At 59.6% G+C, this 24,606-nt stretch overlaps 4 protein-coding genes across 7 annotated transcripts; all 4 read right to left on the bottom strand.

The window, feature by feature from the left end:
• Window positions 1-1,790: 1,790 nt before the first annotated feature.
• On the bottom strand, window positions 1,791-9,835 carry GPAT4 (glycerol-3-phosphate acyltransferase 4). Its single transcript, XM_080360155.1, has 13 exons — window positions 9,805-9,835; window positions 7,025-8,198; window positions 5,606-5,675; window positions 5,144-5,441; window positions 4,928-5,002; window positions 4,445-4,534; window positions 4,234-4,327; window positions 3,750-3,865; window positions 3,520-3,575; window positions 3,107-3,192; window positions 2,817-2,945; window positions 2,669-2,748; window positions 1,791-2,119 (listed from the first exon to the last, which is right to left on the bottom strand). Exons 2-13 carry the CDS (start codon window positions 7,187-7,189, stop codon window positions 2,011-2,013), a joined length of 1,368 nt encoding a protein of 455 aa, XP_080216281.1. The 5' UTR covers window positions 7,190-8,198; window positions 9,805-9,835; the 3' UTR covers window positions 1,791-2,010.
• LOC308050163 (protein phosphatase 1 regulatory subunit 3C-B-like) lies at window positions 8,167-11,333 on the bottom strand (the record flags this gene model as incomplete). 2 transcript variants are annotated; one of them, XR_013923373.1, is made up of 2 exons in its annotated part: window positions 8,167-8,198; window positions 10,173-11,333. XR_013923373.1 is itself a non-coding variant. In XM_080360156.1 (1 exon), the coding sequence occupies one exon, from the start codon at window positions 11,331-11,333 to the stop codon at window positions 10,467-10,469; it is 867 nt and encodes a 288-aa protein (XP_080216282.1). In that variant the 3' UTR covers window positions 10,074-10,466. The 2 variants fall into 2 exon arrangements, 1 of the variants encoding a protein (XP_080216282.1); XM_080360156.1 differs by lacking the exon at window positions 8,167-8,198 and having other exon boundaries at window positions 10,074-11,333.
• A 3,369-nt stretch (window positions 11,334-14,702) lies between these two features.
• Window positions 14,703-16,833, bottom strand: GINS4 (GINS complex subunit 4; the record flags this gene model as incomplete). Its single annotated transcript, XM_080360157.1, has 7 exons — window positions 14,703-14,810; window positions 14,917-15,007; window positions 15,326-15,414; window positions 15,720-15,817; window positions 16,049-16,162; window positions 16,443-16,529; window positions 16,729-16,833. 7 exons carry the CDS (start codon window positions 16,831-16,833, stop codon window positions 14,714-14,716), a joined length of 681 nt encoding a protein of 226 aa, XP_080216283.1. The 3' UTR covers window positions 14,703-14,713.
• A 372-nt stretch (window positions 16,834-17,205) lies between these two features.
• Window positions 17,206-21,494, bottom strand: GOLGA7 (golgin A7). Of its 3 annotated transcripts, none has more exons than XM_080360160.1 (5): window positions 21,125-21,494; window positions 20,173-20,325; window positions 19,721-19,822; window positions 19,347-19,410; window positions 17,206-17,328 (listed from the first exon to the last, which is right to left on the bottom strand). In XM_080360160.1, the coding sequence occupies exons 1-4, from the start codon at window positions 21,233-21,235 to the stop codon at window positions 19,363-19,365; spliced, it is 414 nt and encodes a 137-aa protein (XP_080216286.1). In that variant the 5' UTR covers window positions 21,236-21,494; the 3' UTR covers window positions 17,206-17,328; window positions 19,347-19,362. The 3 variants fall into 3 exon arrangements, with proteins under 3 accessions (XP_080216286.1, XP_080216285.1, XP_080216284.1); XM_080360159.1 differs by having other exon boundaries at window positions 17,271-18,531; XM_080360158.1 differs by having other exon boundaries at window positions 17,271-18,534; window positions 21,125-21,493.
• Window positions 21,495-24,606: the final 3,112 nt, after the last annotated feature.

The following is a 24,606-nucleotide window of genomic DNA, read 5'->3' as shown; positions in this document are numbered from 1 at the left end:
TGGTCTTGTTTGTTTTCCTTCAGCTGCTTTTGTTGGTTTTAAGTGCAAAGCAAAAGTCACCGGGCCCTGCTGCTTTGCCTTTATTTTTCTCTTTTTTAGTGTGGTTGGGTACGTGATTTGTTTGGGGTTTTTTTGGGTGGGGCTTTTTGTTGTTGTTGTTTTGGGGTTGGGTTGGGTTTTTTTTGGTGTGTTGTGTTTTTTGGCTTGGTTTTTTTTTCAGCTAGTTTGGTTGTTATTTGTATTTTTTTGTTTGTGGTTTTTTTTTTTTTTTTAGCTTTGCTGATTTTTCTTTATTTTCTTTTTTTAATATTTTTGTGTGTGTTTTGGGGTTTTCTTGGTGTGTGTTTGTTGGTTCGGGTGTTTTGGCGTCACGGAGCAGCAGCCCCGTCCCTGCGCCGCCGCGGGGTCGGCGTTGGGCGCTGGACCCGACGAGCCCAGCGGGACAAGTGACCAAGTGCTGCTGAGCGGCCCCTTAACGCCGCGACAAACCCCGACGGGGGTCCCGTTGGAACCAGCCGCTCTGTGTCTGTAGCGCCGGAGGTGTGAACTCGTCAGCCTGCGGAGCCGTCACCACCCCCTGCTCGGCCTCAGCCGCTCTTGTTAAGCGCAGAGACAGAGACACCACAGCCTTTGCTGCCTTTTTTTGTTGGTTTTTTTCCCCAAATCAGCAGCTGCAGCTGAAGTCGGGGTAACAGTTACCCGGGGTAACAGTGACAAGCGTGGGACAGTAAAGGCGTCTCTGTCACAAGCGAGAGCAGCCTGGTCTCTCTCGGTGGGGCGGGACGTTGCCCTGTGGTAACTGCTGCGGGGTTTTGGTACCGCGTCTGTGTGTCTGTGCGTTTGAAAGGGTCGTATTTTGAGCACAAGAAGCAAAGGCAAATCAGCTCAGCATAGAACTGTTTCCCATAGCTGTACGTTAAGGGCTCCTGTGCTATCAGGCGTGGCTTTACATCCCGTGCGGCAGCCCGCGCGCACACTCGCGGGTACCGTACCGGGACCGGTTTGGTTTATTTGTGGATAATCTGATGGGCCCGGGGTAGGTGGAAAATAGCGCACAGTGGAAAATGGGCGTCCTCAACTGTAAGGACACGTTGTCCATCCCCTAGGGACACGGTTTAGCGCTAGATTTAGGTTATGGTTGGACTCAGATGATCTTAAGCGTCTCTTCCAGCCAAAATCATTCCATGGTTCTGTGACCAAGCCGACCCAAAAGTTGGGATTTGAAGCCGCTAACAATACAAAGCAGGGAGGCTGCACAGAAGTAAATAATGTACATGAGGGTAAGTGCATTGTAGCTCTTGAGAAAAGACAGGGAGTTTCTGGACTCTTTTTCTCTCTGTTGCTCTTTTCTGTCTCTTTCTTGGTATAGTGGTGTTTCATGCAAATAAAAACAAGTAAAGTAACTTGAATCTATGGTGGTAGCTAGTGCAGGGAAATTCAAATGTAAGGACACTTACACAGAATAGCTGTGTTGTCCTGGGAGGCAGCAGATGCTCTCCCCCAAAAAACAACAGTCGGGGTACAAAGGAGGCATTTAAAATATCGCCTTCTATAGCACTCTAGAAAACACGAGCGGGCTTCTGCATGGGACGGATGCTCAAACGCACAGAGGCTGCTGCTCGCAGCTCCCCAGGGCTCTGCGCTGTCACGGGGCTCGTGAAGACGCCCGTGGCTGCCAGGGCAGCTCGTTCAGCACAGCTCACCCGTCCCTGTGCCGCGGGAGACTGGTGACACACACACCAACACACCAGTCCTCCCCGGGCCTGTAAACACCATATGGAAGCACAGGACACCATAAGTGTTTCATTTAATATTGCCCCTGCAAGGGGCTTCACTGTAACAGTAACAAGAAGGCATCTTCGCCGAGAGCTGCCCAGAGACTCCAGGCAGAATTGGCGCCTCTGGAACGAATGGCCAGAGGCCGAAGGAGCCGGCCCGGGCGGCCATGGAGTCCCCAAAGTCCACACATTCGGAGCTGCCTCAGGGCAGCTGGCGCCGGAGGCAGAGGGCTCAGGAGCGGCTCCGGTCCTCGTGGTTGCCTACAATCATTTTGCTGTAGAGTTTCTGTTGCTCCTCCTTGAATGCATCTTTCACCTTCTCCCTCTTCAGTCCTCCATCCCTGGAGAGAGAGTCAAATCGTCAGAGGAGCTGCAGGTGTGCACTGTCCGAAACTACACCTGGGGCTGCTCAGAGCTCCCGCGACGGCCGGGCGGTCGCCGTCGCACCTCACCGTGCCAGGGCGCCCTGCAGGACAGCTCCGGCACCGCGCCCCGCCGGGAGCTGCGCCCGCGGCCCCTGCGCGCAGCACGGCGGCCCCGTCAGAAGGGCGAGCGGCTCCAACGCCCCCACAGCAGAGCCCGGGGAGCCCCCCGCCCCGCGGTCTGGAGATCCCAGTGCCCGCAAAAGGCAGCTCCCAAGCTCGACCCACTCCGCTGAGCAGCATCGAGCCAGAACCAGGGCACCCCAGGGCGAGCTGCAGCCACAGAACAAAGCGCTGGTGCCTGGCACACCCAGCAGAAGCAAAGACTGGTCCCTGCTACAGAAGAGCAGTTTTGGAGGTCACAGGCAAGATATGTCTTGATTTCTCCATAAGCCTCCTCTGCTCAGTGCAAGACAAACTGAACTCCACAGCCCACAAGCACACAGAGAAACGCGCGCCTGGGCTCACCAGAGCAGATCCACGAGGCCTCCCTGCCTGGCGATGGCTGACTTCACCCGATTGGCAAAGTGCACGGCGTCCTCTTCGGGCTGCGGGAAGACAACAGTGCTCAGGAGGAGCAAAGGGCCCGGCGGTCGGACGGGTTCACCCCACGCACCTGCCGGGTCATCGGGGGCAAGTACCAGACGCTGCAGACAATGGCCCAGCTGGTCATCATCCTGAGCAGGTAGGTCACCATGCCGTACTTGCTGCTGTTCCAAAAGGCATCTCCAAACTGCGGGTCGTACTAGAGGCAGAAGAGCTCATGAAGGCCAGGCGGTGGCTGCACCGCCCGAGGCTCCCAGTCCCACCCCGGCCCAGTGACAGGCCAGCGCTGCCGGAGCACCGCGCGTCACCCCGGGCTCTCACAGCGCCACGCGTGCCCTGGGAACGTTCGCCTTCTCATACCTTGATGGCTACGGGATAAACCGTGGCTCCAATTTCAAAGCTCCCCTTCTTGAACATCATCACAGAGGTGTTGTTGATGCAGGTTCCTGTAAGAGACCAGCACAATGTCCTCAGCTTCCCTTTGCGAGCTGGTTCACCGGCCTCAGCCGCACACTGAATGGCGGGCGCAGTGCCCAGCAGCTGCCCCAGTGCTCGCTCCGCACCCTGTTCTGTGTGTGCAGGATGCGGCACCAGGACACCGTGCATGCGGCTGCCGCATGCTGGGGTCAGTCAGCTCTACAGATGCAACATCCCCTTTGCCTCAGTGAAGGGTCCCAAAGCCCTTGGCCGCACAAAAAGGGAAGGAACAGAGATGCAGTGCAGTCCCAATGTGCCCCCTCACTGGGCGCTTGCCCGGCCTGCTCCCGGCTCACCTTCTGGAAAGATGAGGATCGGCAGTTTGCTCTTGTCCTGGACGTGCTCCGTGAGCCTGAACAGACGAGTGACCCCGTTAGCACGGGGCACGGCCCGCGGTCCCCACCCTGCAGCGCCGGGGCTGCCTGGCGGCCAGCGGCCGCGGCTCAGCCTCCAGCACCCGCCGAGCAGCAACGTGCTCGCCCGGCCCCCTCCCAGCCGCCAGACCCGCAGCGACCAACCGTCACACCTTTTGGCGACGAGGTGACGATCTTTGACCTCAGAGCGCTCAAACCAGACGTGGGGGCACGCCTTCACCATGGCTCTCTGAATCACACCCATGAGCCCCCCGTGGATCTGACCCACCTGCACGGGGCAGGAGAACACACGTTACGAGACGCAGCTCCACAGCCAGGCCGAGGGTCATCTCCCCAGCCCTGCCCTGGCAAGGCTGGGAGGAAAAGCCCCAAGCTCTGGCTGGAAGGACAGATTAGCCTCAAGTCCTTTCCACTTCGCAGGAGGTCCAGCGAGGGAAGCGCTTTGCTCAGAGCCCAGGCCATGCACCGCAGGACACCTGTGCACGGGGCTGAGCGCCCTGCAATGTCATGCGGGGACAAGCAGTTCTGCACGCTCGAAAGCCTCTTGCTGCCTCCTCCCTGTCCCGCACACGATGCTGCTGGTCCCACCACCCGCGCAGCCCAGCCGGGCCGGCAGAGCGGGGCTGCAGACCTTACCATCGCATAGTAGCCATCGCTGGCCAAGATGATCACGTCAATGGGAGATGTGTGATTGGCCACGCAGATGCCTCCGTTCCGGGGCCGGTTTTCCCTAAACGCAAAACAAAGGCAGAGGTGAGGGCAGAGGAACGGAGCACAAGGCCTGCGAGCGGCGCAGCACGCAGCGGTCAGCGGGAAGCAACGCCCGCGGCACACGGGCCGTGCTCACCGGTCGTGGTAGGTGATGATGGCGGTGAGGGCACGCACGCAGATCCGGTAACACATCAGGTGGACGTGCCTGCTCAGGAACTCCTTACACCTGCAGCACAGCACAGAGACCATCACCCCCAGCTCTAACCCCTGAATCCAGCGAGACGTCACATCCCTCCCACAGACGCGTCTTGTCCCAGGTCGTGATGTCAGCTTATGACCGCTGATTCTTCACTGATGAGAACCAAACTTTGGTCTCTTTCTTCTGTTCCCATCCTTCTCAGAGCCCAGGGCTGAGCACTCTGCCACAGCCTCAGTGCTCACACCCAGGCTCTTTGTTTAAATTACAGGGTGTCTGCTGGTGAGGGGTACAGGCACCAGGACCACCTGCCTTGTCTGCAGCTGGCAGAACAGACAGCCCTTGCAGGAAAACTTCAGGATTACCAGGTCTCAAACTGCACAGGGGGCTCCCCATCCCCTCTTCCCTCAAAGACAAACTCACCTGCCATTTGGCAAATATCCCACCACTGTGGTACCGGTCACCAACAAGCTGATGCCAGTGAACGCCAGGGCTATCCTGCAGAGAGAGGGAAGCTACGCGCTAGCAAACCCGCAGGCGCCGCTTCCGAGCAGCCCGTCCCTCCTGACTGTGGCGGCCACGGTCCGCGGGCTCGCGGCGCCCCGGCAGCCCCGCTCCCGGCTCCGCGGCAGCGCTCACCGCAGCGGCAGGAGGAAGCAGTAGCGGATGAGCACGCCCAGGCCCCACAGCACCGTCAGGCGCAGGCTGATGTATTGGAAGTTGTAGTTGGTCCTGCTGAGCAGGTTCCAGGACTCCAGCTCTTCAGCTGAGAACCTCTTGGTCACTTCATCATCCATGATGGTCTCAATGCCTTTGCGGCAGAAATAGAAGATATCGGAGAGCTCAAACTCAGGAGTGTCGAGGGCTTTGCCGCTGCCACTCCGGCGGATCTCCTTGATCTCCTCCTCCAGGGACGTCGGCTCCTTTGCAATGATACCTGCGACAAGCCACACGCAGCTCTGAGCAAAGTGCGACCTACCCGCTCCAGGACAGCTGAGAGCCAGGGCCCTGTCCCGCACCTCAGCTGCTCAGAGACACATCCACCCCATTTCCATAAAGAACTTTGAACTTCACTTGTACCCACACAGGGCAGGATCTTACCATTGATGTAGGGCTTGTATAACGGGTGGTTCTTCTCCTTGGCACCACGCTCTATCCTCAGCGTTGCCCACTGCAAGAGACGCACGTGACAAGTGAGAATCGCACGGCCTGGAGCTGCACTTCGTATCACCCGTTTTACAGCCAATTCCAGGGGAGACCCCGGCCAAGGGGGACGATGGGGCTAACGCGGGACACTCGTGTCCAGGGCTGGAACAGCGAACGAGCGACGCGGAGACTCCCCTCCCCCACCACTAAGCTTTGGTTAAAAAAAAGTAGACTTCAAAGTCTTTTCAGAAAAACAGTTTCAAAATACAACACCAAAACAAAACAGGCGTTGAGATTGAACGTTCCTGAATTGAAGAGAGAAAAAAAAATTAAAACAAGGTGAAAAGTTCTATTTTAGATAAACTGAAGTTCTTATTAACTTCTTCACTGGATTTGAGGACTCAGAGTTTATCGGGCTGAGCGCTGCGAGCTCCGGGGCCGCCTCCCCGAGCCAGGCGGCACAGAGACGCTCCTGGGGCAGACCAGCCCTGCCCAAAGCAGCAGCTGCGCCACCAATCCTTCAGCAGCTCCAGCTCCCTATTTAAGAGGCTAAGACCTCCCTATCGAGAACACAGCAGCCCTTTCCTTTCGCCTGGGCAGGCAGGGCAGGGCGGCGTAGGCTTTATCTACCAGGAGTTTGGCAAAAATTCCGGTCTCGCCGGGGACTTGCTTCAAGGAGAGGTGCTGGCTGTGAGACAGCCCATGAAGTCACGCTGCCAAAGGCAAGCGAGGGAAAAGCATGACCGCAAGCTGGAAAATTCCACTTGGCCTCCCTGTGCCCAGGCCAGCGGGGGCTGCTGGGTGCCCAGGGGCTGCGGGTGCGGACGCGGCTCGGGCGCAGGGGACGAGCAGGTGCCGCCCCGGGACAGAGGGGCTGAGGCTCTGGGTTCTGGCCAGACTGCTCGGGGCTGGCGGCACCAAGTCCTGCCCAACCTCCCGCTTCTGCCTCCTCCAAACGTGTGCTGGGGAGGAGCAGCTCGTCCTCCCCCTCACACCCTATGCCCCTTTGGGCTTCTTTCCACATGAACTGTAACAGCCTCTGCCTTGCCCGGGACGTTGACCCAGCCGGGCACACGGCTCCTCTCAGCGCATCTGCAGATCCCGCTGTACCGTGACACGCAGGCCACGCTACTGCTGTACCTGGAGATTTACTGGGTCAATTACAGGGGAAAAACAGCCCACAAACAGAAGTCCAGCAAACTGCATTTGGCTGGGATGACCCATCTGCGTCATGTGGCACCAGCACGTCACCAGCAAACCAACCTCCACCCCAGTCACCTGCAATGCTCTGAGGGACAAAAGCCTCTTCTGAGCACAACCGTGCTTGAAAAGACCCCCTGTAGCCACACAGAAAATTCTGAAAACATTACTTACCTGAAAAATCTTCAGTAATGTTTTCATGTAAACCTTGCGGATGCCAAAGGAGACTCCAAAAATTGCTGGCACAATGATGAAAACCAGAAGCAGAGTGAAGAGGACAGTTATAGAAATCCCCAAGAGATTAACAACCAGGCTGTCAAAGGGGAGCAGGAGGAACATGGTGAAGGGCCCAGGCACGGCCGCTGCCCTGCAGCCAGACAGAAAGGCTGCCCACAGCGATTAACCGGTCCGTCTGTTATTCAGCAACAGTCTCGCACACGCACCGAGTCCGCAGCCTGCTCACAGACCCCATTCCAAAGTTCACATCCTTTTTGGGCTCTGCGAGAGGGAACGCAATGGGAACAGGGAGAGCAGTTGGGAAAACCGCCAAACAGTCTGCCAGGAGCCCGGGGCGCCGGGACAGCGCGGGCTGAAGGGCTCAGAGGCGGAACACGTGCGGAGGCTCCTCCATGGGGGTGCGATGGGCACGGCAGGGAAACGACGCCGCGAACAGACACCCGCCCAAGGTGCCACCGAGCAAGTCCTGCTGTGGGGCAGCGTGCGAAGAAGCTGGCAGCAGAATCCCCTCCCGGCTGCTGAGAGCATGCAGAGCCTCTTCACAGGGATACGGCGGAGTCCCTCCCTGAGCCGGCATTGGAGGAGATCGAGGGAGCTGGCACTTGCAGGAGCCTGCCGTACGCGGAGATGTTACTGTTCTCTCCGTGAGAGCGCAGGTGCCAGCGCAGATCCTTGCATGACGCCTGGGACCAGCTTAATTTGGGAGAGCCCTGGAATCCACTGACGTTGAAGGGTCGTTACAAACACGAATGAAGTCTGTATCCCTGGAAAGCTCTTCAAACAGCAAGCTGGCTTCTTGGCAGATGAGGAACTCACATGCCGCCAGTGCTAGTGGAGGAAAGAGAAACCAAAGTCAGGCAGGTCATGCAGCTTGGAGAGACGTCAGCCCAGCGAGGACGGCGGGGGCCAGGGACAGCGGGCCCTGAGACCTGAAGGCAGCGCTTGGGCTGAGGTCACATCCCTCGGGGCAGCTCCTGAGATGCAGCAGACTTGGGCTGGCGCTGCAGCTGCTGCCTGGCACTGCCACGGGCTTGGGAATCACTCCTTGCTGCCACTCGTCCTTTTCATACCATCCACACCTCCGATGGAGCAGGCTGGTCCAGAACCACGCCTAGAGCACAGGACACTGCAATCAGTCCCGAGTACAGGAAAGGAGCCAATGGAGTGACAGCAAACCCTTCCTCGTGACAAAGATCTTGTTGCCTGTCTCATTTCAGAGGCATCCCAGCGCACTGAGCCAGCCGGGCACCTGGATTCCTGGGCAGGAATCACTTCCTCTGCCCCTGCACAGGCTGGCAGCTCCGCAAACAGCCCAGGGCAGGAAGTCAGCCCAAGGGGACAATCATCGCTGGTGATTAGCCCCAGTGGAACGTGTTGGGTGACAGGGACCAGCCAAAGGTCAAACACCCATCACTACAGCCCGTCTGGGGAAGGACATCCTGCACCACACGGGTACACACGAGGCCAAGTCAGGCCTGTAATAAGAGATGAGTCTGCTCAAGGGAGACGTCCCTCTGGACGGTGGGATTTAACAGGAACCCGACGGGCACACGGGAGCAGAGCCTGGGAAGATCCTCTCGCTCCCTGCGCAGTGTATTCCAGCCCTGGCTGAGCGCTGCTGCTCCCAGCCGTTGGATGCGGAGAGGCTCCCAGGCACTGCTGCACCAGCAGCACTAAGGACACTGCTGGTGCTTCAAAAGAACCCGCTGGGCCGCATAGACCGCGTCCTGGGACCGGCAGCTCCACGTGTCACTGCCCGTTACGCCGGAGCTGTCACCCGTCAGCACCGGGACTCGTGCCGGCAAACCGGCCGGACCGGCCCCGCGCGGGGCGCGGCGACCGCGCTTCTTCACCGTGTCACCCGGCAGCGCAGCCCACGCACCGGCCACGCGAGACGGGCCCGGCGAGCGCAGCGGCCCTGCCCGCTGGTCACCGACCGCGGGGCTCACACGGGCACGGAGCCGCCACCCCCGGGCAAGGAGACCCGTGCGGCCCCGGGCAGGGGCGCAACCCGCGGGGGCACCGCGATCGCCGCCGCAGCGGCTGCGGGGCCGGCGCCCAGCGGGGGAGCAGCGAGCGCGGGGGCGGCGGCAGCGCCGGCTCAGCGTTGTTCACCGGGACACGGCCCACGAGCGCAGCGAATCAGCGCCCGGCCCGCGGCTCGGCCCGCCGAGCTTCGCCCGCGGCGTGTGCGCGCCCGGCCACGGCGGCGCGGCGGGGGAGCGGGCGGAGCAGCCGCCGTGCCGGGGAGGGGCGGCTGGTTCCGCTCCCGCGGGCCGCGCCGTGGTACCGAGCGGAGCGGAGGAGCGGGCTGTGGCACCGAGCGGTGCGGAGGAGCGGGCTGTGGCACCGAGCGGAGCGGAGGAGCGGGCTGTGGCACCGAGCGGTGCGGAGGAGCGGGCTGTGGCACCGAGCGGAGCGGAGGAGCGGGCTGTGGCACCGAGCGGTGCGGAGGAGCGGGCTGTGGCACCGAGCGGAGCGGAGGTCCGCGCTGTGGCACCGAGCGCTGCGCTGGCCGGACCGGACCGGGCGCGGGGCGGCGCTGCGGCGCGGCCGGCACCACGGCGGGGAGGCCGCTCTCCCCCAGGCGGCCGCCGGTTAGCGGTGCGCGGCCGGGCCCTGCCCAGGAGCCCCGGTCCCCGGCGCGGGCAGCCGCCGGCCCCAGCCCGCGCCGGGAGGAGCGGCCGCCGGTGCCAACCGGGCCGTCACGGACTCACCTGCCGCCGCTGCCGCCGGACCCGGCTCCGCCCCACCCACGTGCCGTGCGCGTCTCCGCCCGCGCTGCGTGCGCTGACGTCAGCGCGCAGCCCGCGGGGCCGCGCGCGCAGGAACGCCCCGCCCCCCCGCGCAGGCGCAGGCGGAGCCCGAGGCGCGGTCGCCACGTCACTTTATTCGCTCCCGTTACACGCACCGCGCCCGGGGCGGCCCCGCCCGGACCCCGGAGAGCGCCCCCCGGGCCCCGCCCCCCGGGCCCTGTCCCCCGGGCCCCCCGGCGGCCGCCGCGCCGCTGTCACACGGGGAGCGCAGCCCCTGCCCAGCAGCTCCGCACGAGGCACTCGGGCAGCACCGGGACCCCGTTGCTCACATGCCGGTTCCAGCCGAAGCGCCTGACGCACAGCCCGGGGCTGCGGCTGTTCCTCTGTCCCCTCGTGTCAGTGCCACCCTGAGAGCCCGCGGGCAGAGTCACACCGAGGGGCAGCTTCCAGCCAGCGGTGAAGGAGCTTCCGTGGAGAGTGGCGGCTGCTTGTACAGCAGCAAGTTGGGCACAGGGAGAAGCCCACAAACGGTGAGCAGCACCTTCTGCAGCTCCCCTCTCCACAGCCCCTGTACCACAGGGGGGACATGGAAGGGACCTACAACCTCTCCACACGCTGCTGTCCTACCAGTAGGGAGCCTGGGTCTCTGAGCGGCGCCAGGTCTGCAGGTGAGAGAGGACCAGGGCAGCAGCTCGAGAGGTGCCGAGGTGCTCCCAGGCACTGCTGGCACTCTTCACGGCACGGGAGGGAGGGCGGCTCACGCCCACAGCACAGATCCTGTAGTTCCTCCCGTGGTTGTTGTCCCAGTGGGTCTTCTGTCTGCACTGGAAGGAGATGCAGAACTCTGTGGCCCTGCAAGAGATAGATGGCTTGGGCAGGGCAAGCTCAAAAGAGAAAGTGTCTGTGTCAGCTGAGCCATACGTGCTGTGCATATACTGGCATGAGATATCTCGGAAGCTCTTCCAGCCATCAAAGGTGATGCGGACCATCACTTTCTTCTCATACTCAATGTTTCTGACCTTCACTGTCCCGGACAGGGCACGGTCCTGGATCAGGCAGTTCTCCAAGCAGACAAGGTTGCTGTGTAGGCGGCTGCGGAAAGTCACGTAGTCCACAGAGGGCTGTGGAAAGTCCAGCACATACCTGCACACCTCTCGGCATGAGCTCCGCAGCCTGGGTCGGAAGCAGGCAAGGTCAGACAGGGCGTGCTGCAAGTCGCACAGGTCCTCCTCGATCCTTGAGAAGAAGCGGACAGCTGTCAGCGAGAGCCCCTTCATGTCCGCGAACACAACCCTCTTCTTCTTCTGGCCCTTGGAGCTCTTGGTGCTGTCCCGCCGCTCAGGCTCAGGTTCTGTGCTCAGCTTTTGGTTGAGACAGGATCTGAGGGGTTTGCGCCCCCGGCTGACCCGCAGCTCGTCGTAGGAGTTCAGCAGCTTGCAGATGGGGGGTGAGTGGCTCAGGCAGACCCGCACGGCCAGGTCCACGGGCATGGCTGGTGGGGCGATGGCCCTGGCACCGCGCACCTGGAAAAGCCTGGAGGCGAAGAGGGGTCAGGCGGCGCGTCTCCGGCTGCCGGGCCCCCAGCCGCGGCCCACGGCCTCGTCCCTCCGCCCGCGTCCCTCCGCCCGCCCCGCGCTCACTCCCCGCAGCTCATCCCGTCCCGACCCGCTCCCCTCCCGCTGCTCAATGGAGCCGTGGGAGCGCCGGCGGCCGGGACACCCCGCGCAGCAGCCAATCAGCGCCCGAGACACGCCCCGAGCGGCCAATAGGAGCGCGGCGCTGCCCCGCCCCGGCCGCTCCTGCCGCCCGCTGCTGCGGGGCCGAGCAACGGGGCCGCACCGGAGAACGGGGCGCAGACACCGGGCCAGCCCGCGTACCGGAGACCGTCCTCCGCCCGGTAACGCTCCCGGCCGCAGCGCTCAGCTTCGGAGGGGCTAACGGGAGGAGCGGCACAGAAAAAGCTCCTAATGCCAAAAAACCACCAGTGTTTTTTAGAGGATAAACGTTTACTGAACTATCCCCACCTGGGGGAAGCTCCAGGGAGAAGAGGAGCGTATTCCTCTCACAGTCTCAGCTGTTTTTATGTTAATACACCCCTTTTCAGGCACCTGTTCAAAGACAGCTATTTCCAGAGTGTCTAAGCACAAGAAAATCCGAGAGTCATCCTCTATCAAAACTAACATAGAAGTTTCCCACCCTGGTTCCTTGCCCTGAAAAAGAAATTCACTCGCATCTGAGCAGGCAAGAGACGCTGTGGTGTCCCTGACACGGATATTCAAAATCACCTTCACTGTTCAGCTCACATGTGACTCCTTGACAGAAAAGCCTGTCACCCAAATCAGATCACCCCTGCCCTGCACTCCCCGCTAATCTCCCCAGAGCTGTCTGGCCATTTATGTTTAAGAAGCCCTGATTGTTCCTGCTGACAGCACAGATTTTCATCAGCTCATGACACAACCTCCCTATCAGTACTGACACCCGGCTTTCCATCGCCACCGCGCCTCCACGTCTGCAGCACAACGCGACACCTCTTGCAGCACCGCCAGAGGTGAGCTTGAGCCCAGCCCTCGGCAGGCAAAACCCGCACCCGAGCCCCAGCCTCGGCCAGCAAAAACATCGGAAAGAGCAGCAAAAGGGTCAAAGCGGCACCATCCCCCAGAAGGGGCCTCGGAGACACCCCTGCGAGGTGTAACTGCGGCTGCGCTGCCCAAGTCACAAACCCCAGGTCACGACAACTGCCTTTTCTAGGAACTAAGGGCTCATGGTCTCACAGTGCATTTGAACCTTCGAATACCTGGAACTTTTTCCTACAGAATTTCCAGTTTCCCCACCATCTACGAAAATTTGTGTAGGTGGTTATTGCTACTAAGGAATAATCAACCTCACCAAATCATGTTATTTATTTGGAATCATTTTCCTGCAGATGCCCTGGAAAAAAGAAATAGAACCACTTTCATATTACTTTTCCTAGACAGGACTTTCAGAGGAACAACTCCCTTGACATGAGCTCTAAGGCCGGTATTTCTCAGTTCGGGGAAAGCTGCTGTCGCCCAGAGGCACTGCAGCCTACAGCCAGGGCAGTCCCCTCACCACCAGTGCCCTCCCTGCGACCTCTTCTGCCATCCACCTGCTTTGCACTTAGAGCTAATCGCTCAGTAAACCTGAGCTCCATCCACCTTGGAGGGAGCAGACAACAGGAGATGTATCTGAGCCAACGGAAGCTGGAAAGGTGCTCCCTCTGTGCACATTCTTGTTCAGAGGCACAGATTAAGGCGGATGGACTGCTGGGTCTTCTCTGTCTAAAAACGCAAGCCAAAAGCATCACCTCCTCAACAAAGTTGCGGGCATTTCTTCCCCGAAACAGACAGAGGCGCAGTGCTAGCAGTGAGGCAGCATCTAGTCTCAGAAGTGTCCTGGTATTTAGTCACAGGACACAAAGCAGACAGGTATGCCAAAACTGCATCTCACTATCAGCCCGGCTGGCTTCAGCCCGCCTGCCGTCTTCACAAATCCCCCACAGCCCGCGACGGCGCTGCCGCGTGCAGCCGCCGGACCGCAGAGAGGAGCTGCGCTGCGGGCTCCCGAAAGAGCGGGACCCAGCTCAGGTTCCGCCGCCAGGACAGGCAGCCCCTCCGCTCACATCGCTGCGGCCACGTGCGCGGCAGCGGCGAGGCAAGTCCCAGCCGTCCGGATAGCTCAGACAAAGTTAATAGGGCCAAGGAGAAAGTCTGCCAGACCTGGCCGCTCTCCAGGCAGCTCCAGAGCACGCCTCTGCAGCCGCAGATTAACGATGCCTTTGGCTGGGAGCTGCAGTCACCTCTGCGAGCCGCCTGGGCTGCAGATACGTGCTGGGCATAATGCACAGTCCTTCCCAGGGGGCTGCGTGCTGCTATGTGCTACTGATTCCTAGGGATTAAACCCAGTCTCCTCTTAAAGTCTATACTTACAGCAATCTTATTTACCTAAATGGATTCATTAGGAACACTATAAACCACACATGCAAAGCCACTCACCCTACAAGATGCAAGAGACCATTCTGGGAAAGCTCTGCCAGCCTCATGCTCCAACATCTGAGCTGTAGTTTCCACCCTTAACGTGATTCCAACCCTTCCTGTTCCTTGTGCAAGAACCAAGACGTGCTCTACCAGCAAATATCTTTGTGTGGTGGCTTTTCACCAATGGATCATGTGGCAAATGCGGTGCAGAGGTGTCCCTTCAGCTCACCGCAGAGCAACTGGCCACTTGCACAACAGCCAGGGCTGCACAGACCCTATGGGGAGATCAAAACTGATGCGGGAAGTGGAGTTTACACAGCTGGTTGCCACACCATTTGGTCAGTCGCCTTCCACCTGATAGCCTAATTTAAAGAACAGTGCTGAACTGGAACAGGAACGAACACACAGCTGCGGGTTTAAAAATAGAGCACCCTGCTATTTACAAAGGCTGTGTTTGCCTTCGAGGGCAGACGCGTCCTGTCCACGTCTGCTGCCACACCAGCCTGGGATCTGGCAAGGCAGCAGCTACGCTCATCCTTCCCTTGGGACGTGAAGGAGACTGTGGCAAGGCTGCTGCAAGCCTTGCTGGAGGGAGCACTGTGACACACGCTCCTGTCACCCAGGAGCACCAGAGAAAGGAGCCAGCTGTATGCCAGGCATGTCACGAGCAAGTATGAGTCTGGCGAGCTGCAAGGGCAACGAGTCCCCCTGCACCACTGAGGGAATGGTGTCCAGCTGGGTTATCTGCACACTGCCATGGGTACTGCTGCCCTGCCCAGACACAGCACAGCCACCGGGACACGTCAGGGCAGCCCCATGGCCCCACCCCAGCGCTCCCTGCCCTGTGTCACCACCCCGCACTCACCACTCGCCCCTCAGATGAGCTGCACGGCGCCTGAGGCCACCAGCGGGGCGATGGTCCGGTAGCGGATGAGGTGCTGTGAGCCCTGCTCCAGGTCGATGGTGTACTCCCTGCAGGGACAGGCAGGACAGTGAGCGTCCCCGTGCCGCTGTGACCCGCTCCGCGTCTGCGGAACCACCTCGCTGATGTGCGCCGCACCGGGAAGCGCCCACCTACCTCTGCTCATCCGTCTCTGGCTCAACCAGGATGTTCTCCTGCCGCTCCAACACCCTCAGGAACACAAACGAGTCCAGGTTGGGCTTGGGAACTGCAGACAATGATTCAGAGCACAAGCTCAGCACTCACTCGTGTTCCTCTGCGGGACACCGAGCTGACAGAGGCACACGAGACATCGAACCTGTGACCAGTAAAGGGAACGCGAGGCACTTCTGATCAGATATGTGCTCTGCCTCAACACAGGACAAGACTCGATGTTAGGGGCCAGCGACACAGTAACGTCACGATGCTGTCACCACATCATCTTTGCTCCTGCCAGCTGCAGGACTGGCCTTTTGCATTTTGCGTTCCCCAGAGCTCTCCTACACCGCTACTGCTATAGCTGTCAGATTACCCTGGACGTACTCACCTGATTTTAGAAGAGACACTTTCTGCAGGTTGGGCGGCATGTGTTTCAGGGCCATGTTTTTTAGATAAGTCTCTGTGTTTGCCATGTACCTGAAACAAATCATGGGAGCATTTACTGGTTTAGTCAAATACAAATTTGCAGGGAGAGTACTGAGTCAAAACAGCAGCCAGTGACACCTCCTGGTCCCACGGGCACGGCCACAGACAAGCCCAGGGGCTGCCCTCGCAACCAGCTCCGTTACCACAGGTATTTTATTGCCACAAGGAAACCTCCTGGTAACACCCACGGTTCTTACTGCAAACTGCTAAGTCTCACGATGTGTTGTTCAGCATAACACAGGGGCGGGTTCTATAATGCAGAAAAAGGGAGGGAGAAACATGCAGAACATACTCACTCTTTAGCAAAGGCGAACTCCTCTGGTGACAGAACGGAAGGCTCCCCTTCGGCTCGTGACTTCTCCTTCTCCAGAACATGGGGAAAAAACTTCTCTATCTGAAATTGGAACAAAACCCCAAAGACTGAAACAGACCTCGCCCAGCTCAGCGTCTCCAGCCCCCGCTGCCCAGTGGCTCCCCTGCAGGCACACACACTTGAGGCTGTGCTTCAGAGAACACAGAGCGCGCTTTAAGCAGGTGCCTTGCTGAGGCAGGAGGCCGTGCATGGGTACAAAACACTCCCGAAGTTCCCCTTTTTAATCCCCCAGGCACCACTTCAAGCGTTTACCTTCACAAGCCTACACCTCAAGTAGCTGCTGAGCACGTAACGGATCCTTTCAATCTCCATGCGGTGAACACTGACCTTCAAGTCTCCGCTCTTTGCCCGTTTCAGGTTTGCCTCCTGAAAGGAAAAGCAAAGAGAAATGAAGTGGCTGGGACGTCAAACGACAAGAAACAGAGAGGAAGACAAGTCTCGTGCACAGGGCCCACAAAACGGGACTGCAGCTGCGACACGGCGCAGCGTCCTTGCATCGCTCAGTCCCTCCCCAAGACGAGCTCAGAGAAGGGGCTCGGAACAACCGCTGCCCAGGGACAGAGGGGCTGGCAGCCCTGGCGGCCGCAGGGACCGCACAGCCCAGGCACGCAGGGCCCGCCCGCGCCGCCTCGCCCCCCGGACCTACCATGTGGTCCAGCTGCTCCACGACACACTCCACGACCTCGGGTTTGCTCTCCAGCAGCTCTGGCGCAAACTTCTCGTTCAGCCAGGCCTGCGGGAAGGCACGCTGTAAGCGGCGAGAGGGCCTGCCAGGCACAGCGGCCTCCAGAGCGGCCAGAGCCCCGGCCCAGCCCCGCCGAGCCCCGGCCCCGTCCCGGCCGCCCTCACGCCCCCCAGGGCGCACCTTCCAGACAGCGCCCCCGGCTCTCCCCGGGCCCCGGCCCTCAGCCGTCCTGCCCAGCCCGCGCTACCTGCTCCAGGCTGCGGATGAGCTGCGCCGGGGTGAGCACCAGCTCCTCGCTGTCCGCGTCCGAGTCCCCCGCCGCGCCCGGGCCCGGCCCGCCCGCCGCCGCCATCCCGCCAACCGCCCCGGCCCCGCCCCGCCGCGCGGGCGCACGCGCGACCCGGCCCCGCCCCGCCGCGCCGGCGCACGCGCGACCCGGCCCCGCCCCGCCGCGCCGGCGCACGCGCGACCCGGCCCCGCCCCGCCGCGCCGGCGCACGCGCGACCCGGCCCCGCCCCGCCGGCGCACGCGCGACCCGGCCCCGCCCCCAAGAAAATGGCGGCCGCTGATTGGGGGAGAAACGCGCACCGGGCGCGCTCCCGGCGGGCGGGGCGGTGCCGAGCGAGCGCGGCGCCGACCGTCCGCAGCACCGCCCTGCTGCTGCTGCCGCCGCTGCTGCCGCCGCTGCTGCCGCCGCTGCTGCCGCCGCTGCTGCCGCCGCTGCTGCCGCCGCTGCTGCCGGGGGAAACGAACCACCGCACGCCGAGCGGCACCGCCAAGCATGACACGGACACGGTTTAAGAAAAGATTTACTAATCCATTAGTACTTCTGCCAGTATTGCAACAGCTGTGAAAGGCAAACACCGTTACAGGTTAGAAAAAACAAGTTTGTACAATTAAAACATTAAACAAACCTCTCAAAAAAAAAAAAAAGAAAAAAATCAGTGGCTGAGTAACAAGGCTGGAATTTGAGACCCAGACTGAGCACCCGCAGCACCGCCCGCGCCGAACCGCCCCAGCCCCGCACCAAACCGCCTCAGCCCCGCCGGTCTCTTACGCCACTCCGCACCGCGCAGGGCGCGCAGGAGCTGACCCGGGACCGCGGCTCCGAGCGGAACGGGGGCCGGCTGGGCCCGCAGAACCGCGGCGCTGCGGGCACCGCGGGGGAACGTCGCCGCTCGGGACGGCAGCCACGCGGGTCTACAGCGCGCCGGCACAAAACTGAGGAACCATCTTACACACCTCACAGCTTGCCAAATCAATGTTTTCCTATAAATTATATATAATAAATCCATAAAGAAACAGTTTTACACTTCACATATTAACCAGAGTAGGGCAGGAATTGTTATGTGTATGGGCTCAGCATCCATTTTATAGAACTGGCTGGTCTGCGAAGGGACAGACCCCCCTCTTCTGGTGAGCGCTGACAAATGCAACAACAGCACAGACGCACGAGTAGAAAATACACCAGGATTAAACTCCGGCTGTTCCTCCGCCTTCCAGGAACAACCAAAACGCTAAAACAAAGAACACTTTGCCTTCTAGTTTTCCACAAGAATCAGCACAGGAAACATAAAACGCTCGTTGCTGTGAGTCCCTTCTCGCCAGGCAGAGGCTCTGCGCATCCTCTCGCTCCAGCACTGCTCGGGAGGGAAAGCCTCGCTTCTGGAAAATTCCCAGCTCCAACTTGCAGCTTTACAAAGCCCGACTAGTGTACAGGAGGGCTTAAGAACTAAGGAGGAACATCACTGCACTTAGGTGACTAAAACTAGACTTCTGTTGGGCTCGGCACCCCGTTTCTTTCAGAAGAGCACGTGGTTTTACCACTTCTGCTTTTTCTTGGAAAAAACAAAACAACAACCAAACTAAGTGACCTAATTGCTTAAACGCCTGCCACAAAATGGATGCTGACCCGCCGCGTCACCCGCGTGGAGCGGCTTGGGGAGGTTAGTCCGTGTGGTAGATGGCACTGTGGATCTGGCAGCAGAGAAAGGAATGATGCTCTAAAGTAGGAGGTAGGGGAACCTTGATACAGCAAGTCCACTGTTGTCTGCTAGAAAACAAATTTCATAGTATTAGAAACTGTTACTAAACAAGACCAACAAAACCCTACCAAACCTTTACAGAGCTGCGCTGTCACCCTGGGCGGGGAGGCAGGACAGGGAGGGTCCCCACGTGCTGCGGTGAGAGCAGCAACCAGCAGCCAACACTTCACAGGAAACAAAGACCTTTGCTACTTTTTTTCTTCCCGCACAACAATCATAAATATTTCCAGTCTCCTTCCTGCACACGTTGCCAAGAACCAGACTTGGGTTGGTGCAGAGCACCCAAGACGAGGGAGCCGCTTCAAATCTGAGCTTTTCAAAAGAAAGCTTAATGGAAGTTAAGTATGTATCCCGGAAAGCCAGGGATGGTGATTTTGCAGTTCTACACTGCACACAATTAGCACAGTCCTTTATTTTAGCCCCTCTCTTTCGAGTACTTGGAGCACCCTTCTCAAGTGGGGACTCTACCATGCAGTGTCATGAAAACAAAGCGCCTTTCAGCAACTTTTTCCAGTTAAAGCTCCCAAAGCTGGAGGTTGCTGGCCACTCTTAACTGAAAGCTTCATGAAATGAGAACTGGAACAGCTCAAAAACCGCAATAAAAAGGTTTTGTATGCTAGAATACACTCGGGGACAGAGTCATGCAAGGATTTTTTTCCACTACCAAGTACTTCAGAAAACCCAGTCCGCACAAGATTTATGTGAGCAGCCTTTGATTACATTCTGTTGTGGGATAAATGTTCTCAGTATGACAGAATCTACCCCTCCGAGCACAGAGAACATGTTGAAATTGAGAATGTAGTATAAGGTTAACACGTACCTGAGACTCCGCGCTTTTATCTCCCACTGGTCATACCTCTGTCTTCATAAATGGTAATTTCAATCTGCACAAAAAAGCTGTTACGGAAACATACTATAAAAAGATTACGAAAGCAAACTAAAATAAGGCAGAAAAACATTCAGATATTAGAACCTTTGACACTTCTGCTTCACACCCACGGTTTCAAAGCCCGTTTCAGAGCTACAAAGCACACATACGAGGTGCCCCGTCAGGCGAGGTCAGCGGCACATGCAGCCCAGGGCTGCTCTGGCAGCAAGAGCACAGGATGCTGCGTGTGGAGGGTTTGTGAGCTTTGCCTCCTTGCGTTACCTGACAGATTGTCTCCTGCCACCTAAGAAACCACAGAAGGATACAACTCTTAGTCCTCGTTCAATGGGGTCTGTCAGAAGGAGGCCCTGAGGAGCATAGATCTTCTCGTTCTGTTCCTGGATGAACTTGGCTATTTTCTTTAGAACCTGGTAACAGAACAGCGCAGAAGTCACAGCTCCTCCATCAGGTCTCCCCATGCTGGAGTCAGAGCCCCAGTGACACCACAGGCACGGCAACGTCAGAGAACCCAGCACACAGAGACAGAACTTGTGTGATTCCTCTGAGGTACGAGCAATCATTGCGTTACTCAAACTGACTAATGCAGACAAGCCTGTCTGCTGTTCATGCGAAATCACTCTTCAGCTAAGATCCAGAGTCTATATGGAATTCGTATGACAATGGTGCCTGTCACAGCAGCCCCACCAAGAAACATATTTGACTGAAGTTTAGGAGATAAACTGCCTTCCCAGTAACACTGTGATCAAAAGACACACACCTTTTCGTAATGCGTCTCCATGCACAAGAAGATGGTGTAGGCGGTCAGGCAGGCGAGACACCCTTCCAGGTAAGATTGGCCCCCAAGTTTCTCAGCTTCTGCATAGAGGTTGTTCAGCGTTCGGACAGTCTCTTCAAACTGCTGCCTGTCGATCTGCAGGAGAAACGAGCTGTAGCTGTCATGCCCGGCGCATTTCGGAACTCACCGCTATCTTCAGGCATCTGCCTGCATTTACTGCTCATCTGCACCTCTGCAGCCGCCAGTGCGGAGCCAAAGTCTGAAGGACACTTTGAGTTACACACCTGTAGTTCTTTGTTAAATATCTGCCAAGTGATTAGATCAAATCTGAATTCCAACACAGTCCGCAAACAAAACAATTAAGAATAACATAACTAAACCACTGTGCAATTCAAATAGAAAACACCCCCACCCCCACCTTAATTCTCAATCAAAGAGATCTGCTAGATTAAAAAGAGCAGCTGGGGAGTGGACCGATTGAGGTAACTCCTCATTTCAATGCCGCCTTGCTGCTGCTGCAGTGCTGGTCAAACAAGCTCTCAGAAAACAACACAGAACAAAACAAAGAGACGGGGAAGAGAAAAAAGTGCAGAGAGGGAAAAAAAAAAAAAGGCGTCAACAAAGAGCGTTTGTTTTGGCGCCAGCTGAAGGCGCCCGGCAGAGACAGAGCCGGGCGGCATGGGGGCGGCGCTGGGGGTCCCGGGGGGCGCTGGGGGGTCCCGGGGGGCGCCCCGCGGGAGCGCCCCCTGCACTGAGCCCACCGAGCCCAGCGAGCGCACCGAGCCCACCGAGCCCTGCGAGCCCGCCGAGCCCAGCGCCCGGGCAGCCGGCGGGGCCGCGGCGGGAGGAGCCGCAGAACGGGCCCGCGGCCGCGCGGGGCTGCCCGGCCACCCGTGACGCGCCGGCCCGTCCCGCCGCGGCCCGCCCGCCTCACCCTGTTCTCCAGCTCGGCCGGGAACTTGCTCTGGAACTGGCAGCGCGTGCCGCCGCTGTAGTCGCGCTGGATGAACACCTTGCCCGACACGGGCGCCTGCTGCGGCCGCATCGCCGCCCGCCCGCGCCGCGCCGCTTACGGCTGTCGCAAAAGCGTCGGGACGACCGCAGGCTGCGGAAACGCCGGAAGTGCCGCTCGGCGCACGCGCCACCGCCCCACCCACCCGCGGAGAGGAATCTGCGCATGTGCGCGCGCCGCTCGCCTCCCATTGGCCGCGCGGCCTCCGCCCCCCGGGTCCGCGGGTTCGCGTCCCGAGCGCGGCACAGCCGCGGGTTCGCGGGTCTGCGGGTTCGCGTCCCGAGCGCGGCACAGCCGCGGGTTCGCGTCCCGAGCACGGGAGAGCCGCGGGTTCGCGTCCCGAGCGCGGCACAGCCGCGGGTTCACGGGTCTGCGGGTTCGCGTCCCGAGCGCGGCACAGCCGCGGCCTCGCACCTCCCGCCCCGGTGTTGATTTGGCAATATTATCTTGGGAACCGGAGCCTGCAGGAAGGGGCAGATCTGCAGCAGCGCTGTCCCGAATAGCTTTTGCTGATAAACACACGATAATTTCCAGGCCCATTAACCTTTGACCTTTGAATCCTGCTCCTGCAAGGCATAAGCGAGGTCAAAGATCATTTAGTTTAAGAAAAACCTGAAAACTATTCTTACCAAATCCAGACAAGTAGCGCGGGAAATTATTGACGATCACACCCGAATTTGTACCTTCCCTGTTCTCCCGGCTGCAGGTCCGTCACCACGGGACGCGGAAACCGGAGCGTGCACCCCACCCCAGAATTCCTGTACACGGGGAAAGTTCACATGCTGCACCAAAACGGCCTCTGGATCTAACGACATCATTTAAAAGCAGTTCAAATGAGCAAAAGCGTAAGGCGCAGGCGACCCTCGTGGGCAGGTGGAATACTTCAGTGTATCGAGTGCTGTGGCCTCCACAAAACCTCTGAAAAATAACAGCACCCTTTCAGCCAACTCAGACACCTGGGGAAGCAGAGAATGATGTAACTGACTGAAGATTTCCAAGATCGCTATGGCAAGCTGTCCCCGGGAGATTTGAAAAGCAAAGCAGACACATCCCCTCGGGAGCATCATCTCCTGTAAACTCCCACAGGTGCTGATGCTGCTTCTAAACATTGTGCTGGATGAGCTGGGTGCCTGAGCACTTGCACATTGGGTGCATAATAGCTGTACAACTAGTGAGGTCTGGACCAGCCCTCCCGAGGCCATGGGACATTTCGGGGGGTCCTGGGGCTCCCAGACCCCTCACCAGGACCCTCCAAGCGAGACACATTGAGCCCAGGCCCAGCGTGCGGATCCGGCTGCAGCGGGCGCTGCTTTTCGGGGCAGAGTTCCCACCAAAAGGGACTTGGGCACAGTAATTGGAAAATGCTGATGCCTAATGCTGACCCTCCAGGGGATCCCTCTTCAAAGCTGTGGCTGCTCTGAGAAGCCGCGGTTCCGCAGGGGATTCGCCCTTCTGAAGATCACACAGAGTGTCTTTTAAGTGGAAATGACTGGTTTTTGGCAATTAGGTGGAGCAGAAACAATTAAGCAGGGCCACAGCCATTGTTATCTTGCACCTGGCTGCCAGCATCCAGTCTGGCAGGGACCGCTTCATTGTGCTCTTCTGCTGGCTTTTCGTTTTGTCTCCTAAAAAGCCGATAACGTTCGCTCCTCCCGTCACAAGGAATACACAGATCTGCCCCCAGAGCAGCTGCTCTGCACCCCAGTCGGTCTGTGGGCAAACAAATCCCCAGAGGGGCTGCGAGGCTGAACAGAGAATACACAGGGGGTGGCAGACGCGGCCTGTGGGTGTCGGGGTGTGCGCACAAAGGCAGCAGCACAAGGGCTTCTCAAAGACACCTTTTCCCGTTTGCGTTTACCCTTTGTCTCTTTGTGGTGAAGTGGAACCCGCGCGGCCGGGCCCGCGGGTGGGCAGCGCCGCCCCCAGGGGGACCGGGCGGCTGGCGACGCTGGGCCAGCCCGGGAGTTCCTCGTTTCCACCGCCCCACGTTTCCGCACGCGCGGGTTCCCTCTGCACGCTGCCCGAGCTGCTTCGTTCACGCGGCAGCAGAGCCCGGTGCAGCGCTGTCCCCCCTCTGCCAGAGGACTCTTGATGGCCAGGATGAGTCCAGCGCCAGCGGAGCAGCAAGAAACGTTAACCCTTAATCCTCGGGGGTGGGGGCCCCCGAGCAGCATGCGGACCCTGCTGGGGTGGGCAGGGAGGGGTCCGCGCCCCCGGGGCTGTGCGGCTGCGGGTGCTGGGACGGGCTGCGTGGTCCCAGCTCAGGGACACGTTCTCCGCATCGGCTGCCCCACCAGCGCCAGCGCCGGCTGCCTGCAGAGGCGCCGGGCTCAGCTGGCGATGGCCGCCCTGCTGTGGGCAGGGAAGAACTCGGGCTGTTCTCCCTGGCCAAGCGGTTCTGGGGGTCTCTCTCCAGCGCTGACGTCTGCCCGCTCGCCCGCCTCCGCGCGGCCCCAGTGGAGGAGCCAGGCCGTCCCCTGCCCCAGATGTGCGGAGGAGCCGGGCACCCCAGTCTCTTCTTGCCCAGGCGCTCCTTGTGCCGAAGAGCTTGCAGATGTGATAACGAGCCCCCTAATTTGCTTAGGGAAGAGATAAATTGGGGAAAAAAAATAAAGGCACCAGGCTAAGTGGTGGCTGCCCCGGGAACCCGGACACGGCTGCGGATCCCGCCTCACCCTCCTGCCCCCCACCCCTCTCGCAGAACAGCCTGAACTAATTAACCCTCTAGCACTCCATAATGAAGGCTAATAAACACCTAATGAGTTTGCTTGAACAAACAACCTCAGCACAGGCCGCGGGACACCCCCAGACCCTGTGACGGTCACACAGCTGGGGATTTGCGGTTGTGTCACCTTCGTGTGGTTACACCGTCCTGGGAAGCTCACACTCCTGAGGAAAACGGCCACGGACGAAGCTGGGGGCTGGGAGCCCCCTGCCCACCCGTCTGCCCTGAGAGGGTCCCGGGCGCGGGGTGGTCCCGGCCCCGCCGTGCCCAGGCCGCAGGGGGGTCTGCCGGGTGGGCAGCCTGCGCGGGAATGCGAACCCGTGCCGGCCCGTGTTTGCAGAGCCGAAACCAGCGCGGGAGCAGGATCGCGTTTGTTATCTGTACGTCAAACCAGCCGCGGTCTGCAGGCGGGGGATCCTGACCTCGAGAGCACCGACCGTCACCGCGGCCGTGCCCCGCGCGGCACCGTGGGCTTCCCCCGCCGTGACCCCCGTGTCCGACCGCGGGGCGAAGCCCACGGGCACCGAGGTGGCGGCTCCGCTGCCCTCCCGCCGAGATGTCGGGGGTCACCGAGTCCCCACGGTTAATGAGCAGAGCTCTCAATGCAGGAGCTCGAGGCTGGCGAGGGAGACAGGGGGTTTGAGACAAAGAGGCTTTCAGGCCACCTAATGCCGTATAG

Source organism: Nesoenas mayeri (assembly GCF_963082525.1).
Source record: "Nesoenas mayeri genome assembly, chromosome: 27".
NCBI classification, from domain to species: Eukaryota; Metazoa; Chordata; class Aves; order Columbiformes; family Columbidae; genus Nesoenas; species Nesoenas mayeri.
This window is presented reverse-complemented; position numbering and strand designations above follow the sequence as displayed.

Coding starts and splice junctions, on each gene's coding strand:
- GPAT4 (XM_080360155.1), bottom strand. CDS start 7,189: ATGTTCCTCCTGCTCCCCTTTGACAGCCTGGTTGTTAATCTCTTGGGG. Junction 3,866..4,233: donor GCGATGGCTACTATGCGATG/GTAAGGTCTGCA, acceptor TGCCCCGTGCAG/GTGGGTCAGATCCACGGGGG. Junction 3,193..3,519: donor GATCCTCATCTTTCCAGAAG/GTGAGCCGGGAG, acceptor GGTCTCTTACAG/GAACCTGCATCAACAACACC.
- GOLGA7 (XM_080360160.1), bottom strand. CDS start 21,235: ATGCGGCCGCAGCAGGCGCCCGTGTCGGGCAAGGTGTTCATCCAGCGC. Junction 20,326..21,124: donor CGGCCGAGCTGGAGAACAGG/GTGAGGCGGGCG, acceptor TTTCTCCTGCAG/ATCGACAGGCAGCAGTTTGA. Junction 19,823..20,172: donor TGGAGACGCATTACGAAAAG/GTGTGTGTCTTT, acceptor TTCTGTTACCAG/GTTCTAAAGAAAATAGCCAA.